The sequence below is a fragment of the Mobula hypostoma genome, chromosome 2 (assembly GCF_963921235.1).
Source record: "Mobula hypostoma chromosome 2, sMobHyp1.1, whole genome shotgun sequence".
NCBI lineage: Eukaryota > Metazoa > Chordata > Chondrichthyes > Myliobatiformes > Myliobatidae > Mobula > Mobula hypostoma.
The window spans coordinates 176,705,822-176,728,792 of record NC_086098.1 but is presented as its reverse complement, the minus strand read 5'-3'; the positions used below and the strand labels follow the sequence as shown (position 1 = coordinate 176,728,792).

General features: G+C 44.1%; 1 protein-coding gene across 3 annotated transcripts in view; it reads right to left on the bottom strand.

The window, feature by feature from the left end:
• LOC134342702 (protein phosphatase 1 regulatory inhibitor subunit 16B-like) overlaps positions 1-22,971 on the bottom strand; it is a 215,146-nt gene that overhangs the window by 145,077 nt on the left and 47,098 nt on the right. For all 3 annotated transcript variants that reach the window (XM_063041145.1, XM_063041147.1, XM_063041146.1), the window contains exon 2: positions 20,076-20,497. In XM_063041145.1, coding sequence (XP_062897215.1) covers positions 20,076-20,340 — 265 coding nt within the window. In that variant the 5' untranslated portion in view covers positions 20,341-20,497. The remainder of the gene's footprint in view (positions 1-20,075; positions 20,498-22,971) is intronic.

The following is a 22,971-nucleotide window of genomic DNA, read 5'->3' as shown; positions in this document are numbered from 1 at the left end:
CTGTGTAAAGGTATTAGGCACATATAAGACTTTTGCAGAGTACTGTATTTGTCAATGTGGAATGGAGAGTGAGTTGGTAAATCTGGTGAGAGAAAAGTTTGTTGGGAATGGCAAGGGTGGAGCGCCGCGGAAGGGGTGTGGGCCATGCAGCAGAGAAGTGCCAGGTGCGAGGGTTGGCACGAGTGCAGACACACCCAGCCCTGATACACCAGGCAAGATCATTTGATTCCAAACAATGTCTCGCTGGTGCTTCCCACTCCCTCCCCTTTCCCTTTCCCTAACCATGATCCCCCCTCTCCCTGTCCCCTTCCCACTCTCAGTCCACAATAGAGACCCATATCAGAATCAGGTTTATCATCACTAGCACGTCATGAAATTAGTTTTTTTTTGCGACAGCAGTACCAGTGCAATACATAAAATTACTACAGTGCTGTGCATACAGTATACTGCACAACCCTGAGATTTATTTTCTTGTGGCATACCTAATACATCCAATAACCATAATTGAATCAAAGAATTGCTTTTGTAAATTAAAGAATAAATTATGCTAACTTTAATTAGTACTTATTGTTGCTTTAAATGTATACCTTTGGCAGGTTTTGTTGCTGCTTAGCATGGTGGGAAATACGAATACAGAGAGATGATCCTCATCAATCATACATGGTGTTATATAGACGTCAACTGTTCATTCATTCCCATAGATGCTGCCTGACCTGCTGAGTTCCTCCAGCACAGTGTGTGTGTTGGTGGGAGATGCTGATGCAGAGAGATATTCCCCTTCAATCTTACAATCATAGGAACACATACAAAATTCTGGAGGAACTCAGCAGGTGAGGCAGCATCTATATGTCATGAAATTTGTTGTTATGTGACAGCAGTACCTTGCAATACATGGTAATAAAAACTGCGAATGACAGTAAATATATTTATTAAATAGTTAAATTAAATAAGCAGTGCAAATAAAGTAGTGAGGTAGTGTTCATGGGTTCAATGTCCATTCAGAAATCGGAATGCAGAGGGGAAGAAGCTGTTCCTGAATTGTTGAATGTGTGCCTTCAGACTCCTGTACCTCCTTCCTGACGGTAACAATGAGAAGAAGGCACATCCTGGGTGATGGGGGTCTTTAATGATGAACACCACCTTTTTGAAGCATCATTCTTTGAAGATGTACTGGATGCTATGCATCAATCTATGTATATAAGCTAATCTTATGTATATTTGACCACACCCAAGCAGTTACTTGTACATTGTGTATCACCTAAGTTACAGAGAAAGGTTGAACAAGTTGGGTCTTTATTCTCTGGAACGTAGAAGGTTGAGGGGGGACTTGATAGAGGTATTTAAAATTATGAGGGGGATAGATAGAGTTGATGCGGATAGGCTTTTTCCCTTGAGAGTGGGGGAGATTCAAACAAGAGCACATGAGTTGAGAGTTAAAGGGTAAAAGTTTAGGGGTAACATGAGGGGGAACTTCTTTACTCAGAGAGTGGTAGCTGTGTGGAACGAGCTTCCAGCAGAAGTGGTTGAGGCAGGTTCGGTGTTGTCATTTAAAGTTAAATTGGACAGCTATATGGACAGGCAAGGAATGGAGGGTTATGGACTGAGTGCAGGTCGGTGGGACTAGGTGAGAGTAAGAGTTCGGCACGGACTAGAAGGGCCGAGATGGCCTGTTTCCGTGCTGTAATGGTTATATGGTTATATTATAGGATTACTTTTATATTTATGTTTATTGTGTGTTTTTATTGTGTTCTTTATGCACATCAGATCTGGAGTAACAATCATTTTGTCCTCCTTTGCACTCGTCCATTGAATAATGGCAATAAACTATGCTGAGTCTTAAATTTTCATATTATTCCGTATGATGTTTGTTACAGTGTCATGTAAAACTGAAAAGTAAGTGTTGTGCAAGTCACTGCCAGGATGTCTGAAAGTGATGGAGCTCTTTTGAAGTGTTATGATTAAGGAAGTGCCATTGCCAGTTTGCAAACACAAACAGTAATGCAATAATAACCTCATAGTCTGAAGAAGTCCACCTATTATCATAGTCCATTCTTCATCAAGGATCCCCATCATTACCAGTCCATTGGAAGGAGGTTCAGGAGCCTGGGTCCCACACCACTTAGTTCAGGAACAGTTATTACTCTTCAACCGTAAGGCTCCTGAACCAACATGGACAGGTTCACTCAACCCAACACTGAACTGACTCCACAACTATGGACCCACTTTCAAGGTCTCTACAACTCATGGTCTCAGTATTGCCTATCTATTATTAGTATTTGTTGTTTGTCAGTCGTTGTGAGTAATTTTTCATTGATTCTATTGTCTTCCTTTGTCCTACTGTGAAAGCCAACAAGAAAATGAATCTCAGGGTAGTATATGGTGACATATATGCACTTTGATAATAAATTTACTTTGATTGAATGCTGTTTTAACCCTTTGTAAAGGGGTGATGGCCTGGGAGAGCCTCCTTCAATGAGGAAAGGTCAAATAGGTGTTTAATTTATGAAATGCTTTGATTAGCAATAGAATAAATGGAGAAGCCACTTCCAATTGGTCAATAACCAGAGGACTTGCTTTGAAGGGCAGCGGTACCCAACCTGGAGTCCACAGACCCCCTTGCTTAATGGTATTGGTCCATGGGCATAAAAACGGTTGGGAACCCCTGGTCAAGGGGTTTGGCTGAAGTGGCAGTGGTGACTTGAGGAAGAAGTTTTTTTTAATGTATAAAGTGACTGAGATTGGGTAAAATACAACCAGATACTACATGGGAAACAAACTCAGATGCTATCAGTATTGAAGAAATACTTGCAAGAAGAAAATTGCAAGGGGAAGAGGAAATAGATAAGGAGTGGAACTAACTTGAGTGCTTCCTACAAGAGCTAGCAGGGACTAAATGGCAAACATAAGAAAGTCTGCAGATGCTGGAAAACCAAAGCAACACATACAAAATACTGGTGGGCCTCAGCACATCAGGCAGCATATATGAAATGAATAAACAGTTGACATTTCGGGCCAAGACCCTTCTTCAGGACTGAGGAGGAAGGGGGAAGATGCCAGAATAAAAAGGTGGGGGGAGAGGAAGAGGTTTAGCTAGAAGATGATAGGAAAAGCCAGGTGGGTGGGAAAGGTCACGGACTGGAGAAGAAAGAATCTGATAGAAGAGGAGAGTGAACCATAAGAGAAAGGGAACAAGGAGGGGACTTGGGGGGAAGTAATGGCAGGTGAGAAGAGGTGAAAGGTCAGAGTGGAGAATAGATTAAATGGGCTGAAAGGTATCCTTACCTGCTATGTGTGGATAGTAAATTCAACCTGTGCAAAATAAAACGGAACTACTATTTTATTCCTATCACAGTTCCTCATCTGTATTTTAACTGAATTTTAATGATTATACTCACAATACCTAATAGCAGATCCTTTATGTTCTCTGACAGCGAGATTAAACAGTTCTCACTGTGGATTTGACAAACTGCTCCACTGTCATTATCTGGCTCACTCACCAAAACAATGTCAAAAATTTTCTGTACAGCTTCCCAAAACAGGGTAAAAAATAAAGTTTCATTTATATTCAGCATCATACCCAATCTCCATGGATGTTAGTCCAATTTTGCTGTGTGGAAGGGTGGTGACCTCCAAAGGCCACCTGTTCCCATTGTTTAGTGTAGAGAGACAAACAGCAAAACATCCCTTTAGACACATTGTGAAATGAATATAATTATGCTTCTCATAGGCATGCATCTGTCAAATAGCATTAACCATTTTGCTTGTACAAAAGACACCAGATACTGGACTCTAGAGCAAGCATCTGCTGGAAAGACTCTGTAGGTCAAACAGCATCTGTGGAGGGAAAAGAAATTAATTAAATTATCCTGATGCAGGCTTTTCAAACCACAGATGTTGCTGAGTTCCTCCCACAGAATTGCTTGTTGCTCCACACTCATGTTCTCAGAATTATCTATCTATCTTTATTATTATTTTTGTATTTGCGCGGCTTGCCTTTTGCACATTGGTTGTTTGTCAGTCTATGCAGATTTTCATCAATTCTATTGCATTTCTTTGTTTTACTGTGAATGCCTGCAAGAAAATGAAACTCAGGGTGATATGTATACATAATTGGATAATAAATTGACTTTGAACTTTATACTGTCACACAGCAACACATCTCTCTCTGTGTATAGTATTCAACGATGAGTTCTCTTTGGTCATAGGTTAAGACCATAAGACCGTAAGGGTCTGCTCTGCATTACATCATGGCTGATCCAATTTTCCTCTCAGCCCCAATCTCCTGCCTTCTCCCCATATCCCTTCATGCCCTGACCAATCAAAAATCTATCAACCTCTTATTTAAATATATGTAAAGTCTTGGCCTCCACAGCTGCCAATGGCAGAGAATTCCATAGCTTCACCAATCTCTGCTAAAGAAATTCCTCTTCATCTCTGTTCTAAAAGGACACCCCTCTATTCTGAGGCTGTGTCCTCTGGTCTTAGATTCTCCCACCATAGGAAGCATCCTCTCCACATCCACTCTATCAAGACCTTTCACCATTCGATAGGTTTCAATGATGTCACCCCTCATTCTTCTGAATTCCAGTGAATACAGCCCAGAGCCATCAAACGCTCTTCATATGACAAGCTATTCAATCCTGGAATCATTTTCATGAACCTCCTTTGAGCCCTCTCCGGTTTCAGCACACCCTTTCTAAGATAAGGGTGGAAGGTGAAATGTTTCAGGGGAACATGAGGGGATGTGTCTGCACTCAGAGAGTGGTGAGAGTGTGGAATAAGCTGCCAGCAGAAGTGGTGGATGTGGGGTCGATTTCAAGATTGAAGAGAAACTTGGATAGGTACAAGGAAGGGAGGTGTATGGAGGGTTATGGCCCAGATTTAGGTCAACGGGACTGGCAGAGTAATAGATCTTCACACACCAGGTGGGCTGAAAGGCCCTTTTCTGTGTTGTAGTATTCTATGACTCGATAACTCTATAACAGAGCGACCAGAATTGAATACAAATCATAAACAGAAGAGATTCTGCAAATTCTGGAAATCCAGGGGAACACACACTCAGCAGGTCAGGCAGCATCTACGGAGAGGAATAACCAGTTGACATCTCAGGACATGACCCTTGTTCTAGTCTCACTCCCCTCCCCCACCTACCTGGCTTCAACTATGGCTTCTGTCCTCTCCTATCAGATTCCCCCTTCACCAGCACTGCATCTCTTTCACAAATCAATTTCCCAGCTCTCAACTTCACCCCTCCCCTCCCCGATTTCACCTATCACCCTGTGATCCTTCATCCCCTCCCCGCTCCCCATCTTCTAACCCTGACTCCTCAAATTTTTTCTCCAGTCCTGATGAAGGGTCTCAGCCCGAAACATCGACTGTACTCTTTTCCATAGATGCTGCCTGGCCTGCAGAGTTCCTCCAGCATTTTCTGTGTGCTACTTGGATTTCCAGCATCTGCAGATTTTCTCTTCTTTGTGATTCAACTATCACCTTCTAGCTTCTCCTCTTTCCCCTCCCCCGCCTTCTTTTTCAGGCATCGTCCTGCTTCCTCTCCAGTCCCGATGAAGGGTCTCAGTACAAAACATCGACTGTTTATTCCTCAGGAGATGTGTCTGGACCTGCTGAGTTCCCCCAGAATTGAATGCAATACTACAGACTTTAATACTCTTATAGTTTGTTTGCTCGCAAAGCAAACCTACAAATCAAATGAAAACAGAAATCCTAGATGTGTTTACTCAGGTGCAAGCAACAAATTGAAATAATAATTCTGGTGAATTTGCCTCCAAGTACACTTTGATTTGCTTCACCCAAGGACAATGTAATGAAATAGTTTGCTCTCAAAACAGCAAAGCATGATCATTCATTTAAAAAAAACCTCTGATTACACCTCTGGGTGGCCTTGGGCACTTGAAACTCATTATTAACCAACTGACCCATTTCTTACATGACATTAACAGAACAAACATAACTAATGATCTGGAAAACATTTAGCTCCAAGTGTGCTTTTCAGAAGCAGACAACAGTCCATGTTACACTCTCATACATCAACATTATCCATGATGGGATGGGAAATGCTGGGATGATTCAGCCGGTACAACTCTCACCTCTACACTGAACTGTTCACTGAACACAACCAATGGACTCACTTTCAATGATTCTACAAGCTTATGTTCTCAGTACTGCTTTTTATAAATATTATTGCATTTGCACTGTTTGTCCTCTTTTGGACATTGGTTGCTAGTCTGTCTCTGTGTGTGGTTCGTCACTGAGTTCTCGGTTCTATTATGAATGCCTGCAAGAAAATGACTCTCAGGGTAGTATCGTTTGTGCGTTATGTGCCGTTTCATATGACGTGGGCGATCATGGTCTTTCCATGACCATGATTGTTCTTGGCAATTTTTTGGGCAGTGTTTTTGCGAGACGGGTGACCCCAGGTGTTATCAGTACTCTTCACAGATTGTCTGTCTGGCATCAGTGGTTGCATAGCCAGGACCTGTGATGTGCACCAGTTCCTCTTACGACCATCCATCACCTGCTCCCGTGGCTTCACCTAACCCCGATCAGGAGGGCTAAGCAGGTGCTACACCTTGCCCAAGGGTGACTTGCAGGCTAGCGGAGGGAAGGAGCGACTTGCACCTCCTTTGGTAGAGATTTATCTCCACCCCGCCACCCGGATAGTATATGGTGATGTACATTATACATACTGTATAATAAATTTACTTTGAACTCTCACTTTTCAAGTCAGAGTCACTCAGCTTCAAACGAGGGGTTCATGGAACCCCTGCTCTCAATCTTGAGCACATTGTCAGTAAGGACACATACTAGAAATAAAAGTTTCCTTTAAGTTCAGTTAGCAGTTGGGGTCTAGCATAGAGAGGTAAGGATTAGAATCAGAATCACGTTTATTATTACTGACATTCGTCATGAAATTATTACTTTGTGGCAGCAGTACAGTGTAAGGCATAAAATTTACCAAGTTACAAAATCAATAAATGGTGCAAATAACGAGTAACGAGGCCGTGTGTGTGTGCACGTGTGCGCGTGCGTGCATATGTGTGTGTGCGTGCGTGTGTGTGTGCAGAGTGCATTTAGTGAACATTCTCCATCACAGTACGGGCCCTTCATGGTAGTAACACAAAGAAGATGTGTTCCTGTGTTCCAGATGGTGAACTGAATGCTAGATGGTGTGCAGGGGAGGCAGATTAAAACAGCAGCTGGATCAGTATTTGAAAGAAAAGAATTTGTAAGGTAATAGAGAAGGGGTGTGGAAGTGAGATGAACTAAATTACTCCTATCTCGAGCCAATATGGACTTGATGCACTGAATGGCTCGTTTAACTGTTCTGAGGGTGAATGGTGAAATGTTTAAGGATGTTAGAGTGAGTTTTTTTTAGGTAGATGATTTGTTTACACTTAAACGTAAAATGCCAAATAAATGTATTGTGGATTCCTAAAGGCTGTGGATACCAACCCAGACATATTGGCATCGGAAGGAAAGGATGGTGTGATATTTTGTATGTACTTCAAAAGGAAACATTATTTATAACTTTTTAAGTAGCGATTGCCTTTGTGTTTAGCATATAAATATCGAGCCCACATTGAGCTAGCAGACCTTTCTGCGGAAGGCGTCTCCGTCCGTAAGATGCCTGCTGTACCTTGTTGTGTCGAATAAAGAAGCTGCTTTGTACCTACCAGTGACTCTGTCTCTCCGGTGATTTCATCCACGCTACGACAAAGGGGATCCTGAAGGAAAACTTCAGCACTCAAGAAATGTTGTGAGTGTGGACAAGTGGAAGTGCTAGATGCGGGCTGTATTCCAACACTTAAAATGAGTTTGGATAGGTACATGGATGGGAGGGATTTGGAGGCACATGGTCTGGGTGCAGATAGATGGGACTAGGCAGAAGATCAGGTCGACATGGACAAGATGAGCCAAAGGGCTTTTTTACCATGCCATAGTGCTCTGTACTTTTCTGCAGATCATAATCTTGTCATGGTGGAAGTTCTTGTGAACTCCTGATGTTCCTGAGGGTGATGCTGCCTGGAACTTAGCTTCTGGTAGGTTAACCCATGGCATGAAGTTCAAGGGGGAGGTTCCAGGCAAAGAATGATTGAACCAAGACCTCAATGGTGGAGCAGGTGGAAGATGATGACACATCACAATGGCAGTGAAGATGGGTAAGGCTATAGCAGTGAAAGGTCCCCAGTTGTCTTGTATTCCATGCCACTGGACCTTGACATCAATCGCTCAAGGACCTTGTGGTGGCCACCCATGCTTCATCTCCCACATTAAACATAGTCAGGCACAGGCATTTTCCATTAAGGGAATAACCCCTTGGGAGCACATCATACTGAACTTGACTGATCGCAGATATAGAGAATGCTCTTTAACTCTAATCTAAAGGATATCATTTTGTGAATGGCAGTAGAATGTTCACATCAGAACTACTACAACCTGTAAACTAACCAATGAATTCTCTGCCTGGACATCGGTTGCTGCTTAGTTACGAATACACTTGCCTTATATCAGAAGGTTATGAGTTCCATTTCCACTCCAGGTACACAAAAGTTTAGCTGAAAAGTGCTGCGATGTCAGAGAGGACATTTTAAAGCAGGACCTTAAACTCAAGGTCCTCTCTCTCTCACACTTATGAACATAACTTATTTTGAAGATGAATAGGGAATTTATTCCTCGTCATCTCCCAATCAACATCACCAGAACAGATTATCCAATCACAATGCTAATTATTTGGGAGCCTCCCTGTGTACAAAATGGCAGCTGCATTACCTCCATTGCCACAGGGACAACACGTCAAAATTCACTTCATTGGCTGAAAAGTACACTCAGTGGCCACTTTATTAGATACAGGAGTGGAACATGATTTGGTCTTCAGATGCTGTACCCATCCACTTCAAGGTTCAACATGTTGTGCATATAGAGATGATCTTCTGCACACCGCTGTTGTAATGTGTGATTACTTGAGTTACTGTCACCATCCTGTCAGCGAGAACCACTCTGGTCATTCTCCTCTGACCTCTCTCATTAACAACACCCACAGAACTGCTGCTCACTGGTTTTAAAAAAAAATTTTCACACCATTCTCTGTAAACTCTAGAGACTGTAGTGTATGAAAATCCCAGCAGATCAGCAGATTCTGAAATACTCAAACCACCCCACCTGGCACCAGCAATCATTCTACGGTAACAATTCTTCCCCATTCTAATGGCTGAGCTAAGTCCTTTACACAGAGAGTGGAGGGTGTGTGGAAATCCCTGCCAGTGGTGGTGGTACACACCTCACATTTATTCTACAATCTGATGTTACGTACCCCATAACTGGGTTGCCAAACCAGCAGAAATGGATCACTCAGTTGGAGTCTGGATTACTGGAACTAAGAAAGTTTTATTAAAGAAATAAGCAACACAGTACTCTAATAGTAAGGATATAAATGCAACAGGTTAGCAATGAATAAACACACATGTACACAGAACTAGGATAATAGGGTCAATCAAACTCTATTGCAGTCTAGGGGTAAGATGATCAATCACAAGTGACAGAGTTCAGTTTAGTTCAGTTCGCAGTAATCGCCGTCATGCTGTTGGAGAGAGAGAGAGAGAACGAATGAATATGCAAATCGGATTCCAAACAGACCTTCGATATTCCTCGCAGTTAGCTTTCGGGCGAGCCCTTTGTAATGTCTTCTGAGGTCACCGACTGTGACCCCTCCGTTCCAGAAGCGATCGTTCTTCAGCGGTGAACCCGGCACCCAGGCAAGGGTGGACACACACCAGGTTCCCGCCGACCGTATCTTTCCACCCTGTGCGTCTATGGCTGGTCCCACGACCAGACCTCCAAAACTCCCACCGACTTGTGGGGGCGCACCGCTTCCAGGGTCTCGTTACCTCGTGGTGTCGTGTGTGTTATCTTAGCGAACCTGCCCCTTTTTATTCCCCTGCTGGGGTATCGCCTGTCCATCACACTTCAAACAGTTCAGGGTTCAAAAGGAGCCAGTCTTGACAATACTCAGACCGGTGTCTCCTTCCGTTAAACTCTCTCGTCTCTTCATTAACATTTCCAAATGCTGCTCCATTGTCTTACTTATCTCTCTCTCCTGAAGACAGGTGGCAGATCAGCTGTTGATCCCACTGGTGCTAGCACAGGACAGTTAACATCTTAGTCTATGTATACTTTTGTAACCCTCTTTTGTCACACTGAGAATTTGCTCTTTTCACCATCTCCATATACGACCATAAGAAACAGGAACAGAATTAGGCCATTCGGCATATCGAGCCTGCTCTACCATTCCATCATGGCTGATTTGTTATCCTCAACCCCATTCTGCTGCCTTCTCCCTGCAACTTTTGAAGCGCTTACTAAAGAATAGTCTATCAAACTTCGCTTTAGCTATACCTATTGTTACCTCTCCGAAATCAGAATCAGATTTATCACCGATGACATACAGCATGTCATGAAATTTGCTGTTTTGTGGCAGCAATACAGTGCAATACAAAAATATACTACAAATTATAATAAAAAGAAAAAAATATCATTTTTTAAAAAGGATGTCGCCAGAAACTGTCAGCTCTTTGTGTGCTCCATGCGTTATCTAATGTGTGCTTTAATATGTGTCATTGAATTTGGAGGAACATGATGCCTAAAGTAGGCGATGTTCCATTCTTTGACACTAACATGCCTCACTTTGATGAGCGTAAAATTAGTAAACGTGAAGCCATCAAACGATGAAAAAGAGCCAGTTCTGACAGAGCCACTCAAGAGCTGAGTACCTCTCTGAATGCATCCAGACTCCAGAAAGCTAAGCGCTTACAAAAACAATTCATTTGAATTTTTATCGCACTAAGACAGGAGAATTATTTTAAGAAGCCAAGGGAATTTTACATATAAAGAGCCTTTTAAGAGCAGCTGAAGGAATTAGGTATTGAACCACCGTTCAACAAGATCTTTGACAATCTGAGCCACAACCTCAATTCCACCTTTCTGAAAAGTGCCCACAGAACTCCATTTCCCTCAAGACCAAAAATACATTCAGCAGCCACTTTATTAAGACTGCTCATTAATGCAAATATCTAATCAGCCAATCATGTGACAGCAACTCAATGCATGCAGACATGGTAAAAAGGTCCAGTTGTTGTTCAGACCAAATATCAGAATGGGGAAGAAATGCAATCTAAGTGACTTTGACCATGGAATGATTGTTAGTGCCGATGGGGTGGTTTGAGTATCTCAGAAACTGCTGATCTCGTGGGATTTTCCACACACAACAGTCTCTAGAGCTTGCAAAAAACATCACCGGGCAGCAGTTCTGTGAGCGAAAATGCCTTGTTAATGAGAGATCAGAGGGAATGGCCAGACTGGTTCAAGCTGACAGGAAGGTAACAGTACCTGAAATAACCACGTGTAACAACAGTGGTGTGCAGAAGAGCATTTCTGAACACACAATGTATTGAACCTTGAAGTGGATGAGCTACAGCAACAGAAAACCATGAATGTACTTTCAGTGGTCACTTTATGAGTGTATAAATAGTGTTTTAAGAACATCAGAAGAAATTAGGTACACAGCCCAAGGAACTGAGTCACTTTTCAAGATCTTTGACAAGCTGATCCATAATCTCAATTCCACCTTCTTGATCAGTGCCCACAAAATTCTATTCCCTTGGGGTCCAAAATTACCTGATTAGATTTAGAATATAAAAAACACTAGAAAGTCTGCAGATCCTGGAAATCCAGAGTAACACACACAAAATGCTGAAGGAACTCAGCAAGTCAGGCAGCATCCATGGAAATGAATAGACAACCCATGTTTCAGGCTGAGACCCTTCTTCAGGACTGGAAAGGAAGGGGAAAGATGCCAGAATTAAAAAATGGGGAGGAAGGGATGGAAGACTGGGTAGAAGCTGATAGGTGAAGCCAGGTGGCTTGGAAAGGTTAATGGCTGGAGAGGAAGGAATCTGATAGGAGAGGAGAGTGGTGTGTAGGAGAAAGGGAAGGAGGAGGGGACCCAGGGGGGAGATGATAGGTGGGTGAGGTGAAGTAAGAGGCCAGGGTGGGGAATAGAAGAAGAGGAGTGGGGGTGGGAATTTTTTTTAACTGGAAGGAGAAATTGATATTCATATAATGCCCCTTTATTGCAGATTAATGGGGTAAAATAATCTATAATACTCCCTTTACAATGCACCCGTCGACCAGAACAGAATAAGCAATTTACTCCACTTGGATCACTTGGAATACAGACGACAGAACATCGCCTCTTCCCTCCCAAGTGGCTTGTAATCTGTTTTGCACACCATCAGCTTTGGGGCATTCAGCTAACTTTCAATAAACATAACGACACTCACAACACGCTGGAGGAACTCAGCAGGTCGGGCAGCATCCGTGGAAATGATCAGTCAACGTTTTGGGCCGGAACCCTTCGTCAGGACTGAAGAGGGAAGGGGCAGAGGCCCTATAAAGAAGGTGGGGGGAGGGTGAGAAGGAGAAGGCTGGTAGGCTCTCCCTCCACCTTCTTTATGGGGCTTCTGCCCCTTCCCTCTTCAGTCCTGACGAAGGGTTCCGGCCCGAAACGTTGACTGATCATTTCCACGGATGCTGCCTGACCTGCTGAGTTCCTCCAGCGTGTTGGGAGTGTTGCTTTGACCTCAGCATCTGCAGAGTATTTTGTGAATAAACACAGCGAGCTGCCAGACTGCCGGGCTGAATAATTTATAAATTGTGAGACACAGAAACTCCACCATCTGACGAAAAGGCATACCGGCTTCAAGAAGGCTAATATAGTTTACACGTTTCTTCTTACATCTGACACTGAGGGAAAAAGTCTCTGACGTTCAGAAGCACTCAAAAACAAAACACTGCGAAACTATTAAGGTATCTCTCAAAAAATTACAAATAAAACATTAAAAAACATTTTACAAAATTCAATTATTATTCGGAAACTGTGCGTCACCTAATACCCTTGCCCCTTGAAGCTGTTAAATCTTCACCCAGAATGAACTGTTGAACACTACCTATAATGGGTCATTCCTGGCTTCGGGTCTGTGGGCAAAATGCCAGCATTTTCTTATAAAATCCAGCCTACTGTGTTTGAGGACTAAATGTTCTCCGATTCCACACTTCACACCCTCAAAGGAAATGCACTTCAAGTACTTCATTGTCCTACAGAAAACTAATTATCACTAGCAAAGGATGTACCTTTTTTGATCAGCAGTCAGAGCAAAGATTACTCGCAGGTGACCTGTAGTTACATTCTGTTAACTGCAGACTATTCTATTTTCGCAGCACGCAAGCGTTATTCTGAACGGACAGCTGGACTATAAGACACAGGAGCAGAATTAGGCCATTTGGCCCATTAAGTCTGCTCAATCATTCAATTATGGCCGATTTATTATCCCTCTTAACCCCATTCTCCTGCCTTCTCCCCATAACCTTTGACATCCTTACTAATCAGTATACCCGATGACTTGGCCTCCACAGCTCCCTGTGGTAATGAATTCCACAGACTCACCACCCTCTGGCTAAAGAAATTCCGCCTCATCTCTGTTTTAAAAGAACGTTCTTGTATTCTGAGGCTGGCCCCACCAATGGAAACACCCTCTGCATGTCCACTCTGACGAGGCCTTTCAATGGATCCACTTCACGATGTGGTGAACCAAATTCACAGAAATCTTGGGAGATGCAATTACTTGGAAATGGAACATTAAAAGCTCTTTCAGTACACGGATGTGGTCAGCCACAACAGCCCTTGAATGACATAACATGACCCATTAATATGAAAGAAGTGTCTCACTCTGTACTCCAAATGTAATTGTCTAGCACAGTGTAAAATTCAAGTTAAACATTTACAACAACCACTCCAAGTACCAGAAGGTGGCTGACAAGTCTTTAACTTTTCTGTTATTGACTTAAATAAGTTTCAGTTCAGTTTGCCAATTCAATCTTTCGGTGAGGGATGTAAAGCTCAGCTAAACAGCAGCTTTAACCTTGTGTCTGAGGGAGCGCGGTTCGATTCCAGAAAAGCTGTGCACCTCTGAAAACTCCTGATTACAGAGCCTGATAACTTTTACAGTACTGAATGGAAATTTATCAGAATTGTCACATCAGTACTTGTGACCTTCTAGAGATGTGCAGCAAAGAGATCCTAACAAGCTGCATCACTGCTTGGTACAGAAACTGCACTGTGGCAGACCGGAAGGCTCTACCACAGGTAGTCAAAACTGCCCACTGACACCAACCAACTCGCTGTCAAGGGCATACATATAGAAGGTGCCGGGAAAAAGGACCGCTATATCATGAAGGATCCCACCCACCCTGCTCATGGACTGTTTGTCCCACCCCCATCAGGGGAGAGGCCATAAGATCACCAGGTGTAGGAGCAGAATGAGGCTACTTGGCCCATTGTGTCTGCTCCACCATTTCATCATAGCTAATCCACTTCCCCTCTCAGCCCCAAATACCCATTCACTTGGCCTCCACAGCCACCTGAGGCAATGAATTCCACAGATTCACCACAAGAGTCCACATAGCATTCATGGCAGGACCACCAGACTCATAAACAGTTACTTTGCCTTAAGCAGTAAGACTGATCAACACCTCCACCCACTAACCCACCGTTACTTTATCATTTCCAGTCAGAGTCACTCCTGAGCCTAGCATCACTATATGGACATAAATCTACGTATATATAAGCTATCCTGTGTATTTATAGTTTTTGTCTTTTTTAATTATTGTGTTTTTGTGATGCATTGGACCTGGAATAAAAATTATTTTGTTCTCCTTTACACCTCTGTACTGGAAATGGAATTAAACAATCTTGAATCATCATTACGATTACAATCAAAACAGTATGCAAGTTCTGAGAAAATTTTTTTAAAAGCTGCCGAAAGTTGCTGGTGTGGGCTTTGAGTTTCCCTCCTCAGGAAGTGTTCTACACTACTTTGCTGAAGATTGCAGTCACAATATCGGGAAAAAGGGGCAGCTGAGGAAACAGCAAAACCAGTTAAATATAAAACTCATATTCTTCCTCCCTCATTAACTTTCACCTCCCACCTCCCCCCGCCCTACCTGTTCCCTGCAACATCAGTAAAACCTCTGAGAAGCTGTTAGAGAAAACACTAACACATACAAAACACCGGAGGATCTCAGCAGGTCGGGCAGCATTTATGGAAGGGAATAAATAGTCGATGTTTTGGGCTGAGATCCTTCATCGGGTCTGGAATGGAAGGGAGCAGAAGTCAGAAGGAGGAGATTAGGGGAGGGTGAAGAGTACAAACTGATGGGTGATAGGTGAGACCAGCTGAGGGCCAGGGTGTGTGGGTGGGGGTTGGGGGAGAGTGAGAATGAAATGTGAAACTAAGAGGTGAAACTTGGGGGTTGGGATGAAGTAAGAAGCTGAAAGGTAATAGGTGGAAGAGGTAAAAGGCTGAAGAAGGAATCTGATAGGAGAAGAGAGTGGACCAATGGCAGGAGGGAAGGAAGAGGGACACCAGAAGGAGGTGATAGGCGGGTGAAGAGAAGGGGTGAGAAGGGAGCCAGAAAGAAGAATGGAAAAGGAGTGAAAGGGCTCATCTCTCGCTTCCAACCCCAACACCCTAAACATTTCAATCTGGCCCGGCATTTAAATTGTCCAAATTTTGGGTCGTACCTCACCCACAAGTTCAGGCTCTACCGTTTTGATATGGCCAGTACCTGACCTTTCCATATCAGCTTGGGTCTTAAATCAATCAAGCCTTGGATGTGTTCTCACCTCAACTTGCCTATGCCACATCGAATTATCCGACCATTCCTACCCTGGACTTCCTCTGTTCTCCTCCCATTGAGCAGAAGATACTCAAGCCTGAAAGCAAGCACCATCAGGCTCAAGGACAGCTTTCCCCCCACTTGTTATAAGATTACTGAATGGTCGCCATGATTTTTTCTCTCTCTCTCTCACTCACACGCAACTTGCACTAGTGTTGACATGTTTGTTTTCAAAGTAAATTTACTATCTATGTATATCATATATGGTCTTGAGATTCATTTCTTTACAGGAAAATAAAGAAATACAATAGAATCAATAAAAAAAGTAAAGGCCGACAAACATCCAATTGCAAAAGAGACAAATTGGGCAAATAATAGAAAAGTAAACGCACGTACATGCAAGCACACACAGGTGCCCGCGCAAGGCTTCATGGTCATGGTAGTCTTTCTCGGAGTAAACACAAGTGTCCTGTATTTGACTGCTACTTTTGTCCCTTATTTGGGAGTGAGAAAGTTGGCAACCCTAAGTCCAGGAGCCTGATGGTTGCAGGGCAATAATTGTTCCAGAACCAGGTGGTGTTAAACCAAGGCTCCTGCACCTCCCGCCCAATGGGAATAGCGAAAAGAGAGGGATACGGGTCAAACACAGGCAGACAGGACAGGCTCAGATGGGGTATCTTGCCTGGCACAGAGTAGAGGGAAATTTTGTCATCTGTTAATTTATGTGTAATTGGTGTTAATTTAAGTTTATGTTAACTTCCGTTTATCAAGTTTCTTCTGTTGCTACAGGAACCTCACTTTCATGGCACTTTTACCATGTTATTGTATGCCCAAGAAAGATCTCCAACCACACCCTACTCCTTCAGTGTCATCAAGAGGACATTGCCTCAATCATCATGAGGAAACGTTGGAGATGGATTTGGCACGTGATAAGAAGACAGGCCAACTCCATCATCAAGACAGTACTTCATTGGACCCCTGAAGGGCAGAGGAAGCACAGGAGACCAAAGATAACTTTGCGCTCTAACATAGAGGCAGAAATGAGGACACCTGATACAAATAGAGAAGGAGGCCGAGGACAGAGAGAGATAGAGAACATTCATTGCTGCCTAAATGCCAGTGGTGTAACGATCAGTAAGTAAGTATGTATGCCCATGGCTATGAACTTGACCATGGGCTTGAACTTGAAAGGCTGGTGAAGTAATCTTTGGAATTGTGCATACATTGCTTTTGAATACCTTCAAGGCAAGTTCACTAGTGACTTTTGGACACTAAGAGAGTAAGGTGTTGCAGAGATCAAGAAGAAAAGTATTGTGATAAACAATTACCACCCACCCTCAGTCTTATTGGATGAGCAAGTCAACAAACTACTCCTCTTGTATGTTGAGTTATGAATAGGGTGTGAGGGGAAGGAACTGTGAACTATCTCTGCTTCTAATGTCATCTTCAAGAAGACAAGAGGCATATTTAAAATGGGTAGCATGATATGAGGGAGCATAGTTTTAAGGTGATTGGAGGAAACTATAGGAGGGGATAGCAGAGGTACTGCAAGTTTTTTTTTCCACAGAGAGTATTGGGTGTGTGGAATGCACTGCCGGGGGCAGCTGTAGAAGCAAATAGCTCCTGGATGATAGTAAAATGGAGGTTTAGATTGATCTAGAGTAGGTAAAAAGGCCAGGACAACAGTGTGGGCCTAAGGGCCTGTACTGTACTGTAATGTTCTACGCTTTACATTCTACTGCCTGAGAAGCTTAAGGAGATTTAGCATGTCACCAAATAATCCAAAGTTCTACAGATGCACTTTAGAAATATCCTGACTTCTTGTATCATGGCTTGGAATGGCAATTCGATGCACAGGAATGGAGGAGGCTGTTGAGAGTAGTGGACACAGGAATGGAGGGGGCTGTTGAGAGTAGCGGACACAGGAATGGAGGGGGCTGTTGAGAGTAGTGGACACAGGAACGGGAGAGGCTGTTGAGAGTAGTGGACACAGGAATGGAGGGGGCTGTTGGGAGTATTGGACACAGGAATGGAGGGGGCTGTTGAGAGTAGTGGACACAGGAATGGAGGGGGCTGTTGAGAGTAGTGGACACAGGAATGGAGGAGGCTGTTGAGAGCAGTGGACACAGGAACGGGAGAGGCTGTTGAGAGTAGTGGACACAGGAATGGAGGGGACTGTTGAGAGTAGTGGACAGGAATGGAGGAGGCTGTTGAGAGCAGTGGACACAGGAATGGAGGGGGCTGTTGAGAGTAGTGGACACAGGAATGGAGGGGGCTGTTGAGAGTAGTGGACACAGGAACGGGAGAGGCTGTTGAGAGTAGTGGACACAGGAATGGAGGGGGCTGTAGAGAGTAGTGGACACAGGAACGGGAGAGGCTGTTGAGAGTAGTGGACACAGGAATGGAGGGGGCTGTTGAGAGTAGTGGACACAGGAACGGGAGAGGCTGTTGAGAGTAGTGGACACAGGAATGGAGGGGGCTGTTGAGAGCAGTGGACACAGGAATGGAGGGGGCTGTTGAGAGTAGTGGACACAGGAATGGAGGGGGCTGTTGAGAGTAGTGGACACAGGAACGGGAGAGGCTGTTGAGAGTAGTGGACACAGGAATGGAGGGGGCTGTTGAGAGTAGTGGACACAGGAACGGGAGAGGCTGTTGAGAGTAGTGGACACAGGAATGGAGGAGGCTGTTGAGAGTAGTGGACACAGGAATGGAGGAGGCTGTTGAGAGTAGTGGACACAGGAATGGAGGGGGCTGTTGAGAGTAGTGGACACAGGAATGGAGGGGGCTGTTGAGAGTAGTGGACACAGGAACGGGAGAGGCTGTTGAGAGTAGCGGACACAGGAATGGAGGGGGCTGTTGAGAGTAGTGGACACAGGAATGGAGGAGGCTGTAGAGAGTAGTGGACACAGGAACGGGAGAGGCTGTTGAGAGCAGTGGACACAGCCTGGTCCATGGGCGCAGCCCTCCCCACCACTGACACACTGACGCAGGAGGCGCTGCTTCAGTTTGGTGGCATCTGTCATCAAGGACCCCCATCATCTGAGCAACGGTCTTTTTCTCACTGCTGTCGTCAGGCAGGAAGTACCGAAGCTGAAAGTCCCGCACATCAGGTTTAGTAACGGTTACTTTCCTACAACCAGCAGATTCTTCAACCAATCCGCACAACTCTGAACCTTGCCTCAGCAACAGAACACAATGTATCATCTGTTGTGCTACCACGGACTTGTTTCTGCTTGTGATTATTTTCACTAATATCTTACTTCACACTGTTTTATTTATGTAGAACTTAACATTCTGTCTGTTGTCTGAATCTACGTGCCTGGGATGCTGTTGCAAGCAAGTTTTCATTGTACTTATAGCTCACCTTACTTGCACACATGACAGTAAACTCAATTTGACATAGAGTCACAGAGCACTCCAGCACAGAAAGAGGCCATTCAGCCCATCTAGTCCATGCCAAACTGTTATTCAGCCTCGACCCACTGACCCACATCTACACCATAGACCTCCTTACCCCTCACATCCATGTGGTTATCCAAACTATCTTTAAATGTTACTGTGTCCACTACTTCTGCTGGCTGCTCATTCCACACTTGTACCGCCTTCTGAATGAACCCTCAGGTTCGTCTGAAGTATTTCACCTTTCACTCTTTACCTATGACCTCTAGTTGTTGCCATATCCAACCTCAGTGGAAAAAGCCTGCTTGCATTTACCCTATTGAATCCCATTATAATTTTGTATTCATCCATTCACTAGGTGCCCTGTCGTATGATGGAGGCGATTGTGGTCTTTCCATGACCGCGATAGTTCTTGGAAATTTTTTCCACAGAAGTGGTGTGTCTTCTTCTGGGAAGTGTCTTTACAAGATGGGTGACCCCAGCCATTATCAATACCCTTCAGAGATTGTCTGCCTGGCGTCAGTGGTCACATAACCAGGATTTGTGATATGCACCAGCTGCTTATACGACCATCCACCACCTGTTCCCATGGCTTCACATGACCCTGATCAGGGGGCGAAGCAGGTGCTACACCTTGCCCCAGGATGACCTGCAGGCGAGCGGAGGGAAGGAGCACCTTACACCTCCTTTGGTAGAGACACATCTCCATCCCGAGATATATACCTCTTCCAAATTTCCTACACTCCATGGGACAAATTCCAGACCTATTCAGCCTTTCCTCATCACTCAGTTCCTCATGTCCGGGCAACAGCTGGACTTGTCTAGTAGAAACTGAAGAGAACAAAAGCATCAGCACAATTTTATCAAAAATATTTGAGGTCTAAAATATTGTCAGGGCACAGTACAGAAGCATACAACGATTCCCCTACCTTCTTCCAAGTCATTGCGGGAGGAGGCCTCCAGAAGCGTTACGTTGGGAGTGAAGCTGACCCTCTTCTGGTTCCCCGCGCCTTTCTTTTTGTCAGTTTTCCTCTTTTTGTTCTGCATCTCCTTCTCGTACTGCGCCCATTTCTTCAGCTGCTGCGCCCGCCGCTTCTTCGCGGCTCTCAGGCGGTCCGGGGTGGGCAACCTTTCCGGGAACTGGAGTTCCGTCAGGAGGTCAGTGCGGCTGGTCATGACCAAGTGAAGGAGCATCAAATCAGGAGTGATGGGAGCAGGGCCAGGTTGGAGGAACGCATGGACGGGTGTTCACTTGTCCCAGCGCTGCTGCTGATTGGTGATAAACCTACAGCCGCTGTTCAGCAGAGGGGCAAGGACCAGAGATCAGCCAGATTCTTGCCATTTGCTTGCCCTAAGAAGTGCAAAGCAAAAGATTGGTGCATTAAGTCATTTGGTTCAGGACCACACTCTACACAGATAATGTGACATCCGCCCTGGACATTCAACCCATAGCAAACCCACACAGACATAGATCACAGTGTGAACAAACACAGACGCCTCTGCATGGACGCACACTCTAAAGGTGGCCGGACATTCTAGATTCAAGATTACTGCCTTATGGGTGTAAATGAGAACAAAATGACTGCTACTCCAGATTTATTGCGGCATAAAAATACACAATAAGCAAAAAGAACACAATAAATATAAATATCACAATTAGAATCAGAGCCAGCTTTAATATCACCGGCATGTGTCATGAAATTTGTAGTCCTTGTGTTAGCAGCACAATGGAATATAATATAATTTAAAAACTATGAATTACAATACTATATATACGCAGTGAGATCAGCACCGGACTCCGGAGCGAAGGTTCCCGAGTTCAAATCCGGGTCGGGCCACCTCTGAGCACGCTTTCCATCCGTGCTGGGGTGAGTGTTGAGATAGCCACTCGGCCTCGTAAAAAATACAAAGGTCAAGTCAGGAACGTTCATAACGTGACCCGGTTAATCCTGACACTGCGCGCCAGACAAGAATGACTGAATGTCTGGTATGACACACTTAAAAAAAATAAACTATATATGTATATTAAATATGTGCAACCAAAAAAATAATGAGGAAGTGTTCATTGGGTTCAATGTCAACTCAGAAATACGATGGCAGAGGGGGTGAAGCTGTTCCTGACTTGTTGAGTGTGTGCCTTCAGGTTTCTGCACCTCCTCCCTGATGGTAGTAACGAGGAAAAGGCATGACCTGGGCGAAGGGGTGTCTTTAATGATGGATGCCAACTTTTTGAAGCATCGCTCCTTGAAGATGTCCTGGATGCTACGGATCACCCAGGACATCTTCAAGGAGTGGTGAAAGCAATCCTATCAAACACAATGTACAAGTGACTGTTATGTAATAGACTGATTGTATGTGCATAGGGTGGTGGTGGGTGATGTGCATGTAGTGGTTGTGTAGGGGTGGTGAGCTGGGTTAATGGGTGGGGGCTGTTATTAAGCCTGATGGCTTGGGGGGAATAACTGTTTTTGAGTTTAGTGGTCCTGATGTGGATGCCTCCCTGATGGGAGTGGGACAAACAGCTCAGGAGCAGTGTGGGTGGGATCCTTCGTGATATTGCTGGTGTTTTTCCATAACCTTTCTGTATACATGTCCTTGATGGTGGGTAGGCTGGTGCTGGTGATGGGTTGGGCCATTCTAAGTAGAGCCCTCCTATCTGCTGTAGGACATATTCTGTACCACAAAATGGCACAGCAAGTTAGGACGCTCTTGGCACATCTGTCGAGTGACGTGAGTATGGGTGTACAAAGTCCAGCTCTCTTTGTCCTCCTCAGAAAGTAGAGGCATTGGTGAGCTTTCCTAGTTGAATATAATCACCTTATAAACCTCAATCAGGCCTCCCATCAATTGCAGAGCAGACTTGTTGGGCCAAATGGCCTAATTCTGCTCCTATGTGTAACGATTATGGTGTTCTGAGACCATAAGAGGTTTCGTGAGTTGTGAACTGGCAGGAGTTTGAAACAGCTCACTCTTTCCACTGCCCTATTGCCCATGAGAAGGGTGGTGTGGGTGGTGACCTGCACTGTCACCAACATTTGTGGCTACGCAGATAGCCTGCACAGTGCCATCATTTGCAACATGATCCATATGGTGGTCAGTTCCACCCGCATTTTATGTGTATATGTGTGTTACTAGATAAATATGGGCCCTTTCAAAGGACCACAAAAGGTCCTGCACACACAGTCAGAGCTCTAGATCCCCGAGATGAAACAATAATTTATTTTATTTTATTTCACTGACATACAATGCAGAATAGGCCCTTCTGACCCTTCGAGCCACACCACCCAACGGCTACGAATACACTGGACAACAAAGGTTTTGCTTCCCGAATAGGTTTGAGTGTATCTTATGGATTTGGGGCTGCTGATCATGAAAGTCACCATGAAATTTCCCTATCACGCAATTTTTTTTGAAATTGTCTATATTTATTATTTTAATTCATAATTCATATCAATTAAAATGGTGCCCACAATACAAGTTGAAAATAATAGTAAATAAAGAAGCAATAAATATCAAGAACACCAGATGAAGAGTATTTCAAAGTGAATCCACGGGTTGTGGGAACATTTCAGTGATATAATGTGCCAGGGGACTGCGGATATTGGATTTCACTTGGTTGTTATCTCATGATGGATGAGGACATCGTGCCATTGTGAGTATCAAGCAAGGTCTGGTCTCTCAAGTCTACCTGTAGAGTACAGTATAAATCAGTTGACATCAAAACCTAGAGCCTAATATGAGATAAAAGAAACAGGGATTTGAATAAAGCTGCGCCTGTTGTTTTCAAAATCAGAAGCTGGTTTATTATCAAGTTCAAAGTAAATT